The sequence below is a fragment of the Asterias amurensis genome, chromosome 7 (genome assembly GCF_032118995.1).
Source record: "Asterias amurensis chromosome 7, ASM3211899v1".
Taxonomy (NCBI): Eukaryota; Metazoa; Echinodermata; class Asteroidea; order Forcipulatida; family Asteriidae; genus Asterias; species Asterias amurensis.
In genome coordinates, this window is record NC_092654.1 from 3,853,995 (window position 1) to 3,869,052 (window position 15,058).

General features: G+C 37.1%; 1 protein-coding gene across 2 annotated transcripts in view; it reads right to left on the bottom strand.

The window, feature by feature from the left end:
- LOC139939478 (low-density lipoprotein receptor-related protein 2-like) overlaps positions 1-14,273 on the bottom strand; it is a 65,437-nt gene extending 51,164 nt beyond the window's left edge. Inside the window, exon 1 of one of the 2 annotated variants that reach the window (XM_071935433.1) lies at positions 14,154-14,273. In XM_071935433.1, the coding sequence (XP_071791534.1) occupies positions 14,154-14,175 (22 nt within the window). In that variant the 5' untranslated portion in view covers positions 14,176-14,273. Of the gene's footprint in view, positions 1-8,844; positions 9,149-14,153 lie in introns of those variants that run through there. The other variant, XM_071935432.1, reaches the window with a different exon arrangement.
- Between the last annotated feature and the right edge of the window lie 785 nt (positions 14,274-15,058).

Below are 15,058 nucleotides of genomic sequence, written 5' to 3' on the forward strand. Positions count from 1 at the left end.
TTGAAACATCCAATAAAATTGTGAAATTGCCCTTTCATGTGTAGTGGAGATGTAATGCCAAGTCATGAATGAAAGCACAAAAGTAGCTCTGGCAATTTAAAACTAGCTTTGTACGAACTTGGGGAATTGGTTTATTATTATTTTTTTTTTTTACTGTTTGAAGTTGTTGTTTTTAGACTTTTTCCCCTCAGAGTCAGCGAGGTGTCTTTTTGGACAGTCGGACAGGGATGCGAAACAACCCTTTCTTTCCACAGCCAATTTAAAATCATCTTTTGACATCCTGCATCTCTAACACAAATGTATTGTGGCCATGTTTAGTTGTAGATTTATAGATAACCTTCTTCCTCTTTGTGTTCTTTGTCACTTCAGAGGGAGCTGCTTCTCACAATGTTTTATACTATCAACCTCTCCCCATTACTTGAATCAAGAAAGGTTTTATGATGATAATTATTTTGAGTAATGACCAAAAGTGTCCACTCCCTTTAAAGTTGATTACAAAAAAGAACAGAAAGAGGAAGAAGTTATCTATAAATCTACAACTAAACGTGGCCACAGTACATTTGTGTAAGAGATGAAGGATGTACTAAGATGATTTAATCGGCTGTGGAAAGAAAGGGTTGTTTCGCATCCCTGTCTGACTATATGGCACTTCAGAGGGAGCCGTTTCTCACAATGTTTTATACCATCAACCTCTCCCCATTACTCGTCACCAAGAAAGGTTTTATGCTAATAATTATTTTAAGTAATTACCAATAGTGTCCACTGCCTTTAAAACCTATTTCTTCTCGGTAATTTGCATTTTCTTCCCTATCAGATACCTTTACAAATATTTGTATACTCTAAACTAGCGAGTATGTTTTAATGGAGTTTCTATCTCAAGCACTACAACAGTAATTCATGCCTTTCCAAATACAGATTGTTTTTCCACAAAAGTCCCTGAAATGTAAGAAAGAATTGTTTGTGTAATTCTACCCCACGATACAGGATTTGAGGCATTGGGTTGGTTAGGTATCAATACATATTTACAGTAGTTTACAGTTTGCTTTTCAGGTAGAGTTTGTTCTTCAGAGAGCTGGCTTTCTACATTCTACTACCGCGAAGTAGATTTATTGGATTGTTTGGCAGACTTCTGAAAACAACGGTCCTGCTGTTTTTTTTCAAACTACTACCTGGGTGGATGGTATAGAAAACTTGTTGGGACTACTACTTTAAGCTTATAGGATCCTTATTAACTGCACTGCCGCGGAGCGAGTTCTTACATTGGTCTCAATGTTTTGACTAGCTTGCTCTAGTCATCATCACGACTAAACAAACCTGATGGGGAAATTAAGCATTCAGAGTTTAAACAGTTGAGCCGTGCAAATATTCAAAGCACTTTGTCCAATAAAATTATATAGGGCGTTGTTTAAAGCCATTCAAAATCTGCATTGAATTTAGCTGTATAGGCACAAGACATATCTTCGAAAAAGCTCTCTGAAGAACATTGTGAGCTATTGAATTGAATGGTTATCTTTTTCAATCGCATGAAGCAACAGAACATTTGCTTAAAGGCAGTGGACACTATTGGTAATTACTCAAAATAATTATTGGCATAAAACCTTTCTTGGTGACAAGTAATAGGGAGAGGTTGATGGTATAAAACATTGTGAGAAACGGCTCCCTCTGAAGTGCCATCATTTTTCGAGAAAGAAGTAATTTTCCACGGATTTGATTTCGAGACCTCAGATTTAGAACTTGAGGTCTCGAAATCAACCATCTAACTGCACACAACTTCGTGTGACAAGGGTGTTTTTTCTTTCATTATTATCTTGCAACTTCGATGACCGATTGAGCTCAAATTTTCACAGGTTTGTTATTTTATGCATATGTTGAGATACACCAACTGTGAAGGCTAGTCTTTGACAATTACCATTAGTGTCCACTGCCTTTAAAAGACATTGAGTGAAACTAGATGACTGTTTCGAGAAGCTTTCAATTCTGCACAAATCTAGAAAAAAACACTTCAAAGGCACTAGACGCTTAGTAATTTACTCAAAACAATTGTTAGCCTAAAAACTTACTTGGTAACAAGCAATGGAGAGCTGTTGGTAGTATAATACATTGTGAAAAAACAGCTCCCTTTGAAGTAACGCAATTTTTAGAAAGAAGTAATTTCTCACTAAAATATTTGAATTTAGTTTGAGACCAGGTCTCGAATTAAAGCATCTGAAAGCAAACAACTTGTGCGACAAGGGTATTTTTTATTCTATTTATATTCTCTTGCAACTTCAACAACAAATTGGGTTCAAATTTGTACAGCCTGTTTGTCATTTTAAGCATGTTGAGATACACAAGTGAGAAGACTGGCCTTTTGACAATTACTAAAGGTGTCCAGCGCCTCTAAATTGGCCATTTATTTGCCAAAAATGACCACAGAAACCTATAACATTGTTATGATCACATTTTAAGTACCACTTTGAAAAGAAATACACCCACTTATGTTAGGCACCTGCTACGAAACCACAAACACCCACAACCTTTTGCATTTCAAAAAGAGCATGTGCTCAAAAAAATTTTGGGACCACTTTGGTTAACAAACTAGTGCACTTTAACAGGTCCCAATGTTTGAACACACACACAAGTTGCACAGTCTATGAACTTCATCATGACTCCTGTATTTAGCAGTGGGTTGTGCAATTCATTTGTTAATTCCGGAACGACATTTGGTCGTGGGAAAAAAAGTATGAAAATAGTAATGAGTACAAGTCAGGGCTGACAGGTTTGCTGATTTTTCTTTGTGACAAAAATCCAAAATCAGACCTTAAGGATTGGGGTACTTTATGAAACACAAAACACAACAATGTCCACAGATGCCATTGGACACTTTCGGTACAGAAACAAAATTAAAAGTTCACAGATTTACAAATAACTTACAGGGTTTACAGAAGGTAATGGTGAAAGACTTCTCTTGAAATATTAATCCATGAAATGCTTTACTTTTTGAGAAAACATTCAACAATATCAATTCTCGTTAACGAGAATTACGGATTTATGTTAAACACATGTCATGACAAGGCGAAACTTGCAGAAACAAGGGTGGGTTTTCCCGTTGTTTTCTCCCGACTCCGAGGACCGATTGAGCCTAAATTTTCACAGGTTTGTTATTTTATATAGAAGTTGTGATACACAAAGTGTGGGCCTTGGACAATATATACTATTTAACGAAAGTGTCCAATGGCTTTAAGGGAAGCTTTCTACTATCATTATCTTCAAACTAAGTAAGTTTACTTACCAGAACCCAGACCCTTTAATGCAAGGGGATTTGGACAGGGAAATTCCAATGTCCGGGTTACACCCACGTAGGTTTTCAATTATTGACCTACTTTTATACTTCAAACAAAATCTTCAACAAAAGGTAGCGCTAGAGGTAAACATACACATGTACTCCACCCACGTAAAAAACACTCAAAACAGGTACATATGTTGACTTAATATAACCATGATCATATTAACAGTTAAGGGACAGAACGATTATGACATTACCATCAATCAGGATGCAATTTCAATGAATCGATACCGAGTAGAAAATATCGCCTGAACGATGCTGGAACCAAGATTTGGCTGATTGATGGCAAAGCTTGTATTGATTAAACAAATTATGAGAAAATATAATTTGGTAGATCAAAACTGCTTACCAACCAAAAGGACCTTTTGTATAAATGCAAAAAATAGTAAGTATCCTGATGTTTCGACCCTGTCCAAGTCTTGTAATTGCTATTTGTTATATATTCAAGAAGATATTTAAGGTACTGTGACCGGAAAAGTATCTGCCTTTGATAAGCATTTCATATTTAAGCAGTACACGTAGTTAAAACTAAAAATGAATTCTTGACGCAATGCCAACATAATTTCAAACTCATCAGCTTAAAGATTAAAGCTAATCAGCATTTCAGGGATGAGCAAATTAGAACATTCCTAAAAAACTGCACTAAGGTCTTAGTCTTTTTTCTAGTCACAAGACCTCTCAGATGTTACAATTCAGCTGGTTTACGGACTCTGTGTGCATCACCAGAAACACAAGTTCTTTCTGTCATTAGTGACTGCTTTACTGCTCAAGAAAAATTGGCCGGATCAAGAAGATTCTGAGAAAATCATGAAAGAAAAAAAAAACCTGAGCAATGACATCACTTTTTATTTCAATGACCAATCCTGTATAAATGTCCTTCAAATACAAGTGCCACGAAATAATCAAATCTGCTAAGCAATGAAAAATTCTGCATAGTGAACAAAGGTTGCCAGCAAAAACATCTTTGTTATGATTAGACCCGTGCTATAGAATAATTTTGACTCTAACCTTAAAATAAATTAGTCCTTTACTCTTTATGCACTCCCATTTCTCAAGCGCAACCTTCAATACCATACCGATACGCTTCATTGATCGTCAAATGCCTGGTACACCACGGTACGTGTACACAAGGTGTGTGTGTATCAATGTCACTAAGGTACTTGTTTTTGTTGTATGGTCTACCGAAGTCGCTACAGTGTGTTGCATACTAGTGAGGCCTATCATCTAGTACTAATAACAAACCAGCAATCATTATTCTTTATATAAAAAAAAAACTTATGTAAGAATCTGAGACATCTTGTTGTGTTTGTGTGCTGCAAGGTTTTAAATATTTTGCCCTGTCTAAAGGCTCATGTTAATTATTTCCAACCCTGTATTCAGAACAGAAAGATGAAATATTAAAACTAAACTAACCATATTAATATTAAGAAACCATTCTTATAAAGTGAATGACACATGGAATCCCAAATGACTTGTACAAAGTCAGTGGAGAACAAACAACAGAATTAATGAGATGTTCCTTATTTCTAATCGATGAAAAATTCATTTAAAAAAATGTGGTAGAATTTTTTAGATATCGCAAGAAACCTTAGCGCGGTATGCCCGAGCAGAAAGAATAATTCGCATTGGAATACACAATCTGAGAAATGTTCATGCAGAAACGTTTCTCAAATTGAAAAGTGTTTGAATCCCTCTCTCTAAAACCAAATTCCCTACATGTATAAGAGAATTGTTTTTCAAAATGTCGAGCCCGGTTCATACTTCCTGTGAATGCGAAGCAAATTTTGACATGGCTGTTTCGGAGCGAATGTTTCGCAGCGAATGTTTCGCAGGAGTTGAGAACAAGTCAACTGATATAATTTTTTGACGTCAAAATTTGAATCGCATTTACAGGAAGTAGGAGCCGGGCTTTATACATTATCAACAGCTACAGCTGCTTACCCAGCAAACTTGTATAGCAATATTTTTGGGAGTAACTACAAAAGGGATACCCTCCCCTTAAAGAATATTATAAATTTTGGAACCATTTTGACAGGTATACATTGCCACCATTTGACACCAGCTAACTCACACTCTAATCAATCATAACTGATTAGACATAAAATATTGCACTCTCAAAGGAAAGGTTGCCATGGTTACACTACCTCAACAATGTGACTTCATAATTTTGCGGGTACTACAGTGCTTGTGATGAACGATTTATCACTACATATTTGTATGACAAATATTATCTCCTTTTTGTCCAGGGGGGGGGGGTCACTTATAAAAAATGCAAATGTGGCAACATTACATTAATTATTGTCCTAAAACTACATGTTTGATGTGATGTTAAAAGGGGTATTTAAGTCTAAAACTGCATGATACATTTTGCAAACCTTGGTTGGTAAAAGAACACATCCTCCAACCATAGAGTCATCCATGCTCCAACATGCTAGTTGAGTTGTAAACCTTTTTTTTTTTTAGACGTACATGTAGAGTGCATGTAACAACTGATGATTAATAACATTTGATTAATTTTAATGGTTTTGAGTTATATGCTTGTCTTTGATAAAATGACATCTACAGCAAATTTCTTTGTGTAGAAAAAGATATACCTTTGTTGGAAGAGCCAATTCTTACAATAAAGAAAAACATTTGGGTGATAGATTTTAAATTACCACTTTGGAATAAATGCAGGCCCTAATCTACCATCAAACCTATTTTTTTTGTACATTCCGTTCACAATTTCTTCATTTGTCAAAAGCATTGCAAACAAGCCCTATCCCTACCCCCAACACCGATCCCAGAGGTTGAGTTTTCTGAATTTTGGCCTTTAGCTTTAGTTATCACTAGACCAGAATTGTTTTTACAATATCTTGACTAGAACCAAAATGAGAAGAAAACAATTACTGTTTCCTAACACAGTTTAAATGTTTACCTCCATGGTTTATGGGGCCTACATATTTCATACTCAATAGAAATGACTCACAGTCAACACTCGCACCATGTAGCTACCAAAAAAGACAGAACACAAGGTGTTTTGTTCAAGATATAACACAGTTTGAGGACTAAGAAGTTCTTCAACTCCATTGAAGAACAAGCCTGCCGGACATGTCCGGTCAGGAGTTTATTGGCCCAACAGTCAATTTATTGGCAGGCCTCAAATAATGGGGAAAAAATCACAAGACTGTAGGGCTTGTTATATCATAACTTTTGCTGGACTAGCGCAATTTTCACAAGACCAAAATCAAATTTTGAAAAAAAAACATCTTTACAGACACAACTATTTTTATATGTACAGAATTGAAAGATTTATGTTATCCGACTCGAAGTCAACATTTGAATATAACATTTTTAAATAAAATGAGGTGACCAGACCACCGGACTTGTCCATGTCATAAGTTTACTGGCCAAATGCTAAAAACACTCGGTCCAGTATGTCCAGTGTTAAATCCGAGCATTGACTGGCCTCTTGTCTGCGATTCAGTGTAAAAATCATGCCCTGGTTTTAAATAAATCTTTATTCTTTACTTTGCAATTTTTAAATTTAAATTGAGTTCACTGTTTTCACCCAGCCCTGAAAAACATTGCCCTCAATTAAGCTGAAGGTTATTCTTCCATCACGATTACAATATGATCAATTATCTATAATTGGGTAATCAATAATGAGGTATAAATTTACTTGAGAGATAAAAATAAACAATGAACCAGAGTTTATTGGTTCAAATCTTGCTCCAGTCAATTTTTTCAAATCATTCAAAATTTACCAAGCCAGTTTCCCTTATTAATAACATGATGTATAATTAAAGGGAAGGTACACGTTTGGTAATTGTCAAAGACCAGTCTTCTCACTTGGTGTATCGGATAATAACCATAAAATAACAAGCCTGTGAAAATTTGGTCTCAATTGGTCATCGAAGTTGCGAGGAAATGATGAAAGAAAAACACCCTTGTTGGACAAATTTTTGTGTTTTCAGATCTTTCATTATTTTAGTGAGAAATTACCTCTTTCTCAAAAACTAAGTTACTTCAGAGGGAGTCATTTCCCACAATGTTTTATACTATCAACAGCTCTCCAATGCTTGTTACCAAGTCAGTTTTTAAGTTAACAGTTGTTTTGGGTAACTACCAAACGTGTACCTTCCCTTCAAACAAAATATCTTCATTCAAAATAATTTCCATCAATCATAAGCAAAAAAACAAGTATAGTTGCTCCATTTTTCTTTGTGTACTTAGAAATTAAACTTGTTGTGGTAGGGCCTATATTGTTGCTTTGTGTTGGGTTTTTCTTCTCTCGTTCGTGTTCGTACCTGTCCGTACCTGTTATGTAATCCCATAATTGTGAAAGGGAGATCATTTTTCCCTGGTCTTGCTGATCCAGTAAAAATGTTGAGCAACAAACCATGCAATGTTTGTTGTGTAATTTCTTCTCAAATTGACACCTGTATACATGTAGACTAGGTTGTTGTCATTTTGAAACGAAACAATAATTTTCTGGTCAAAGTACGAAGGTGAAGCCATAAACAACTCAGACAAACGATTAACTTCCAAGGAACTCTGAGAAATGTTCAAACAATGACCTAACCTTCTTGGTAAGTTTGATCTTTAAAGAGAACAGAGAGAGAGAGCAAGGTGAAAAGTTCCTGTTCCACAAAAAACAGCCTCCATGATAAAAAGAAAGTGAACTACATACACTAATCTTCCCATTGTTTGCTTTCCTCAGAGGTCAGCCTTTGTTAATCTTATCCCCTTCTTAAAGACGGTGACCTCATTGCAGTCAATATACAAAGTGACATAACAGAAAACTGGTCTCCCTTCTCGAAACTAGCACCCACACAAAAAGGAATACATTGTCCGTACATGTAATCAGTGATATTTTTCATGGAAGTATGGAAACAAATGTATTTGAAAGCCCATGTTTGAGTCTGTAAATAGATAAACTTTAACATTCTCAACAGGTTTTATTCTTCAATCGCTGTTATTATTCGGGAAGTTCCTCATAAAAACACACATTGCAAAAAAGACTCAATACACATGTTAAACTCAAACAAACAGCAGGGGGAAAAATTCATTTTAGTCTTCCAGAAAGAATAATTTGACAGAATCAAAGTCAACATTTCAACAATTGCCTTTGTTAGATATATCTTATATATACTTACACAATATTGTTCAATTATTCAACTGAAAAAATACAAGACACCCAGACTTTTCCAATCCTGAGTTAACAGACCCAAAGCTAACACCACTATGCTGAAAGATGGTCTAGTGTAAAATTTGAGTCCTATACCATAGGGAACGGACCACAAAATACCAACGTTACAACATGGTAACATTAGCAATGCATAAATATTGTAATATTGGAGATGAAAACACATCGATGATTCCACCACCTTCCTAAAAAATGTCGTATCATTTTAGCTCCACCTGCGCTTAGCCTTAGCAAAGTATGGCTTTATTAATAAATTAAAAAAAGATTTGCTTATAAGCAACAAAAGTTGTTTACCAAAATATTACTTTCATTTTCATCAGTTTCAACTCACCTGTACAATGCAGATAAGCTGTAAACACTATAAATAACACAAGTGAGAGTGGAGGCCCGCTCCATATAAACACTGGTCCAGCCATTGTTTTTGTATCTTCAACTCTGAAGCCAGCAAGGCATTGGGAGATGCCCACAAGATGGGACAATGTTCAGTGAAGATTGTATCTTGTAATATTCCTTTGATGATAAGACTAAGAGATGTAGCACTGACTATCTGATAGTAGTTCTCTTCAGGCAAGCAAACAGGTGAATGCGTTGACAGTCGCTGGTCTACTCATCACAGTCACGATGTGTGTCTGTGCAATGCTATTGTTGGGAACTACTATTACGCAGGCCAAGAGCGTAACAATAGCGGCTGCATCACAAAAACCACTGGTTGCTTAAACACTGCATGGAGAGGTCCCCAATAATCAGGTACACAGTGAGGACAATAGGCAGGGTTGGACGGGAGTGATCTACACAACTATCAATTATACCAGGCATATTTATCGATATACATTGTTTGATGAACTACATGTATGTTAGGACTTCAAAAGAGGAGGGTATTAAAAGAAAGTCAGGCCTGATACTTCAAGCCTTGCTCTATGCTTCAAGGAGGCAACGAAGGCAATTGCCTCCTTGCCCCCTGGTCATTGCCTTGGTGCCCTTATAATGCTCCCTGTTGAAGAGATGTACAATTTCCTTGTGTGCCCTCCTAAGGCTTTGCAAGATGAAGGTATAAAGAAAGTCAGGCCTGATACTTCAAGAAGGCAACAAAGGCGATTGCCTACATGCCCCCTGGTTATTGCCTTGGTGCCCTAATAATTCTCTCTGTTGTAGAGATTTACTATTTCCTTCTATGCACTATTAAGGCATTGCAAGATGAGGGTATTAAAAGAAAGTCAGGCCTGATACTTCATGAAGGCGATCGCTCCTTGCCCCCTGGTTATTGCCTTGGTGCCCTTATAATACTCATACCATACATAGAGACAATTTTCTCATAAGGTGCCCCTGATCAAGGAAAAAACAGACTTGGTACCCTTGCCCTTTCAAAAACGAAGTATACAAGCCTGGAAAGTGATCTTATGATATCAATTGATAGAGAAGTTTGGTACTACAGTTTAAAGATAGGGACACTACTGTGTTCAGCTAATAGACTAGGTCTCCTTTAAATCTTTAAACAAACAATCTTTAAACAAACTTAAACGGTTAATTTTCCCAGAGACATTTTCAGCCTAAAGCAATTATTTGTCTACGATTATATTATAGTCTATTTAGTCGCGACAAACATAACTTATCCATGACGAAGCAGTTATTCATTCCCCAATGTCTATATTAGGGAAAAATCAGACAAATATTCACATTTCACCTTGACTATAGGGCCATTTTAAGAGAAAATTAGGTTTACTTCAACTAAAGTCTACTCTTTTCATCAAGAAACATGTTACTCTACTTTTTTCTCACTTCCAACTTCTCTTATTTGAGTGATGCCTTAAATATCATATGTGCATTAAAGGACACCACTGACCAAAATAAAACAAATATTCTGTGATTAAAATAAAAAACCTCAATAGCTTTGCAGTTTCTTTTAAATAACAAACAATGATTTCTGTGAATCTGGCCTGGCCACCCTGACTAAAATAAGTCTTTCAAAAGATTTCATTGTATGCAGAAAGTTGCAGTGAGTACAAGTAAAAACTCACCCATTCAAGGCAAATGAGAAACGATAACATTACCATACAAATAGTAGACATTGTCACTTGTATGAACTGAACTACATTTAACTCATACACAGTAAAATAAAAAAAATGGTGTTTGGTGTTTGGAAAAAAATCACAATTGATGAGATGCATTGTTTTTCTAGCTGCTGTTTCGGGGTTTGCTGACTACTTTTTATTTTATTACTTACTTTATGACACTAATAAAGCTGACTACTTCATCCATACAAAACTGTCTCGCAACTAATAGGCCTAATTAATTCCTAAGCAGCATAGGTCAATTTGTAAAAGGAAACAAAGAAGTATTTTCCGCAGAGCGCTGTGTACTAACCAGATGCGTTTTCCATTGCAGCACCACATCTATGGAATCAACTACCCCTTCATATTAAAACCTCAAATAATATTCACTCACTCAAAAAGTCTCTCAAAACACACCTTATGTCAAAATCAAAAGTATATTAGTTCCTCTTTTACTAACAATTATTTGTTCTTCCCTTCTCCTTTTGTTGTTCTCTTCCTTTGTTACAGAGCCTTGAGCACCTTTGGTGGATTTGTGCGCTTTAGAAGACAGTGTGATGACAAGTCTCCCAATGACCCCAAGGAGCGAAAATCGATGAAATAATTGTTGGGGTATGGCTACCATGGTTACGATTTCTCATGCATTATGCTGTAATCATGGTAGTGGTTTTCTGGCCTTGAATTCTGTTGAAAAGTATATAAGAGGAAAAATCACCAAGGCATTTTGTTCCTTATAAAGAGTGTGAATTTTGAAGGGAATGATCAAGTAAATAATAATAAACTACAGCATTTATAAGGCGCACTTTACTGAAAAAGATAAACCTTCAAAGGCGCCGGTCAAAATTTGTCAAGATGTTGGAAAGCAAGCAAGAACTACTTGTTCTTTATTTTTGGGGTTGAACAAAGAATTGACAAGAGTGGGATCATATTGATACTTGTTTTTTAGTGAATTGCTTTGATTAAAGGAACACGTTGCCTTGGATCGGACGAGTTGGTCTATAAAAAGCATTTGAAACCGTTTGTTATGAAATGTATATGGTTAGAAAGATGTTTTAAAAGTAGAATATAATGATCCACACAAGTATCACTCAAAATTGCACGGTTTTCTTTTTACGTCGCGAACTCACCGTGGCCATTTATGGGAGTCAAAATTTTGACTCCCATAAATGGCCGACCGTGTTATTGGACGAGGTAAAAAGAAAACCACGCAATTTCGAGGCATACTTGTGTAGATCATTGTATTCTACTTTTACATCATCTTTCTAACCATATGCATTCTATGACAAACGGTCACAAAACGCTTTTCAAAGACCAACTCGACCGATCCAAGGCAACGTGTTCCTTTAACTGCAAAAAAAATAATAAAACCATTACAGAAATTATAAATGGAGGTATATGGCTATAGCTTGATTGTTGCTCCTGCCCATGTGTACTTTATCATTACAACTAAATCCAGTAGCCAATAGCCATAACCAAAGAACCCTGGCTAAATCATGTGCAATGGCTATGGCTGTTGCTAATGGCAAGATGGCCACTGCACATATTTTTGTACTTCATCACTGCTATATAAGCCAGTTGCCGGTAGCCACAGCCAAAGACAACCAAAGCTATGTGTTATGGCTTTAGATGTTGCTAATGACTAGTTTGTTGCTTAATAGCACTTCATCACTGTCACTCAAGCAAGCGGCTTAGAACCACAGCCAGACAACCACAGCAGAACTGGCTAGCCACATCATTGACAACCAAAAACATTTTATTATTTGAAGGCTTATAAATAGTGCATACTCTATGCAATGCTGCATTTAGCCGTTTTACACACTCTAGCTTAATTTTTACAAGCAATTTGACCCCAAAATGGCGAGCATGGCAAGAGGCCAATTTCATCTTATTTGTTTGACAGAGACAAGCAGGCAATTGAAATGCAGGTGATTTACTACCAGACATCTTGAAAAATACCCATTCCCTGTGATGTTGAAAATGCTTCCATTGCAAGATCTAACGACTTACCCCAACATTAAAAGTGCACTTTGCCTTTTGTAGGCTTGTGTCACTGATAGTTACAGCATAAATTGCAAATGAAAATATTTATAACGTTACTGAGGTTTTCCAACTCAAAATATAAATAGATTTATGATTTCCACTAAAAAATAAAGTTTTTTAGCAACCACAAGAGGGCGCCATTCATTATGAGTGACAGAACTTTCTACATTCAGATGTAGGAGGTTACAGCAGGGCATCTCTAGATGATGGTAACTCTGTGTACATAAAATGTGCATCATGTGGGATGGAGATTCTACAGCTATTTAATTTAGGTATAGCAGGCAAACACTGTTACAACAACTCAACCTTTTAACCCTTTCCTCGCCAAAGGAACTCCGGCCGACTACTGCACTCATGCCACTCTCTTCTTTACCAGAGGAGACATCAATGATCAGATGACTGCACTCACCACTTCTTACCTTGTAGGCCTACTGTAGGTGACTTCAGACAAATGCACTCAAACCTAAACTTATTAGGCCTATTGAACCCTTGCAGAGGAATAACCGCGATCTTAAATTTGAAATTAAGTCATAATATAGATTGCATTTTAGCGGGGCTGGCATAGTGTTAGGGCACATTATTAATAGCTAATAATGTGGGGGCGTTTTTCGAGGCTGATGCAGGAATAACTGCGAACTCAGACTTGAAATCAAGTCTACTTTACCAAGGCTACTGCACTCACAACCCCCTCTTCCTTATAGCATCATGATACATAGGTGACTTTTAATTAGTCAACTGCACAATGCATAAAATAATTATCCACTCTTCCTTGCTGAAGCTGATTTAATTTGTGCAACTCATAATCGTAGACATCATGTTCGTATGATTGAATTACCATACTCCTTGTACTATAAGGTTCAAAGGTGGAGACGATAGCGTAATGAACCTCGTAGTTCTAGTTAGGCTTGCCTGTTTGGTATTTAAAACAACAAATTGGATTTACGTTCCCTTGTGGGAGTCTGTCGACTCGACAGACTCTAGTCGAGTCCCATTGAAGGGTCAACAACCTAATGTATGACTTATGCCATGGATGAGTTCAACTGGGGAAATGCCTCTGACTCTGAAATGCTCCCCACTTTTGTTTCAGAGTTGGCCACACTAAAAATGTTGAACTGCCTCTGATTCTGCCAGAATCCTCTGGGTCCAATTTGCTTTATGGTCCAAGAGTCCTTACTCTATGATCTTACTGAAGTTACTCTGTCTAGAGTTAGACTACCTGTGACTATACTGTTACTGTAACCTGAACCTGGTAACTGTAGTTTAATTTGGGTTTTTTTAAATTATGCCACCTCCTGCTTTTCTCTTGCCCTCCATGCTCTTGCTAGCTAGTTGCGATAACGTAACCATCCTCCTCCCGACGGTGTCGGGAGCCGTCGGGAGGGGGTTACTTTCGCAACTAACTGGGGCGGAACACCACAACTGGCTAGCATTGCTGCAGTTTGGCATTAGTAGGCATGCTGGCAGGCTGGGCTCTGCTGACATGGCCGAGTTGGGGTTGGGGTTAAATAAAGGATTAGCAAATGTGCATTTGAAATTATATGAATTAGCTTACCGTTTTTCAAAATGAAATCCATAAATCCAGTTCTTCACGAACCTTTGAGTAGAGACCATCGTATCAAACTTGCCGCTGATTTTCACGGACGACCTTGCTTTTGTTTGACAGACCTTCCCCCCTATCCTACTAACTAAACCTCAACAAATGGGGGCGCTGCTCTGTGCAACCGCGCGCGGCAGACACAAATAGGGATCACAGAACCGTCGGCTCATTTTGTTGGTCCAAAATATTATTATTTTATCATAGACATAATGTGGATATTTTGCCGAGAGTTGCGGATAAGGACATTTTTCAAGATTGATGCTTGGTTGGAAAAACAAGCAAATTTATTGGGGGGAGAATAACTCCCCAGACTCCCCGTGACTCCCCGTGGAAAGTTGAACATAGAAGAATATAATTATTCCAAGAGTTTACTGCAAAAGCAGGGGGATCTTTTTAGTGGGTGTTGTACATGGCTGACATGGAAGTACAAACATCCATGGTGTGTATTATGAGACTGGGCCCTTCTAGTTTCTGGCAATGATCATTGGATAAACGTGCAGTGACGTGCCATGAGCTTTCCATAATGAGCGTTGATTGGTCGGGTGATTTGGAGCCGCTGACCATCAACATCACCTTGGACCAATCAAAATACAGATATGGAAAGCTTACTTTTGGTCGTGCTGCATGTACGTCCACCACGTGTGTGTATAATATTTATGCATAGGCTACTTGCGTGTAATGTTACTAACATTGTTAGGTCGAATTTGACAGTTTTTTCTAGGTGAAATTAATGTAGGTGAAGGGTGGAGATACACGGCGGCTGGATGCCAGTCTCTGGCGTTATTCACGAGCCTCGAAGTGTGACATTCTGCTCAGGATGTATGAGCTCTACAATATTATACAATTTGTAATCTCAATAT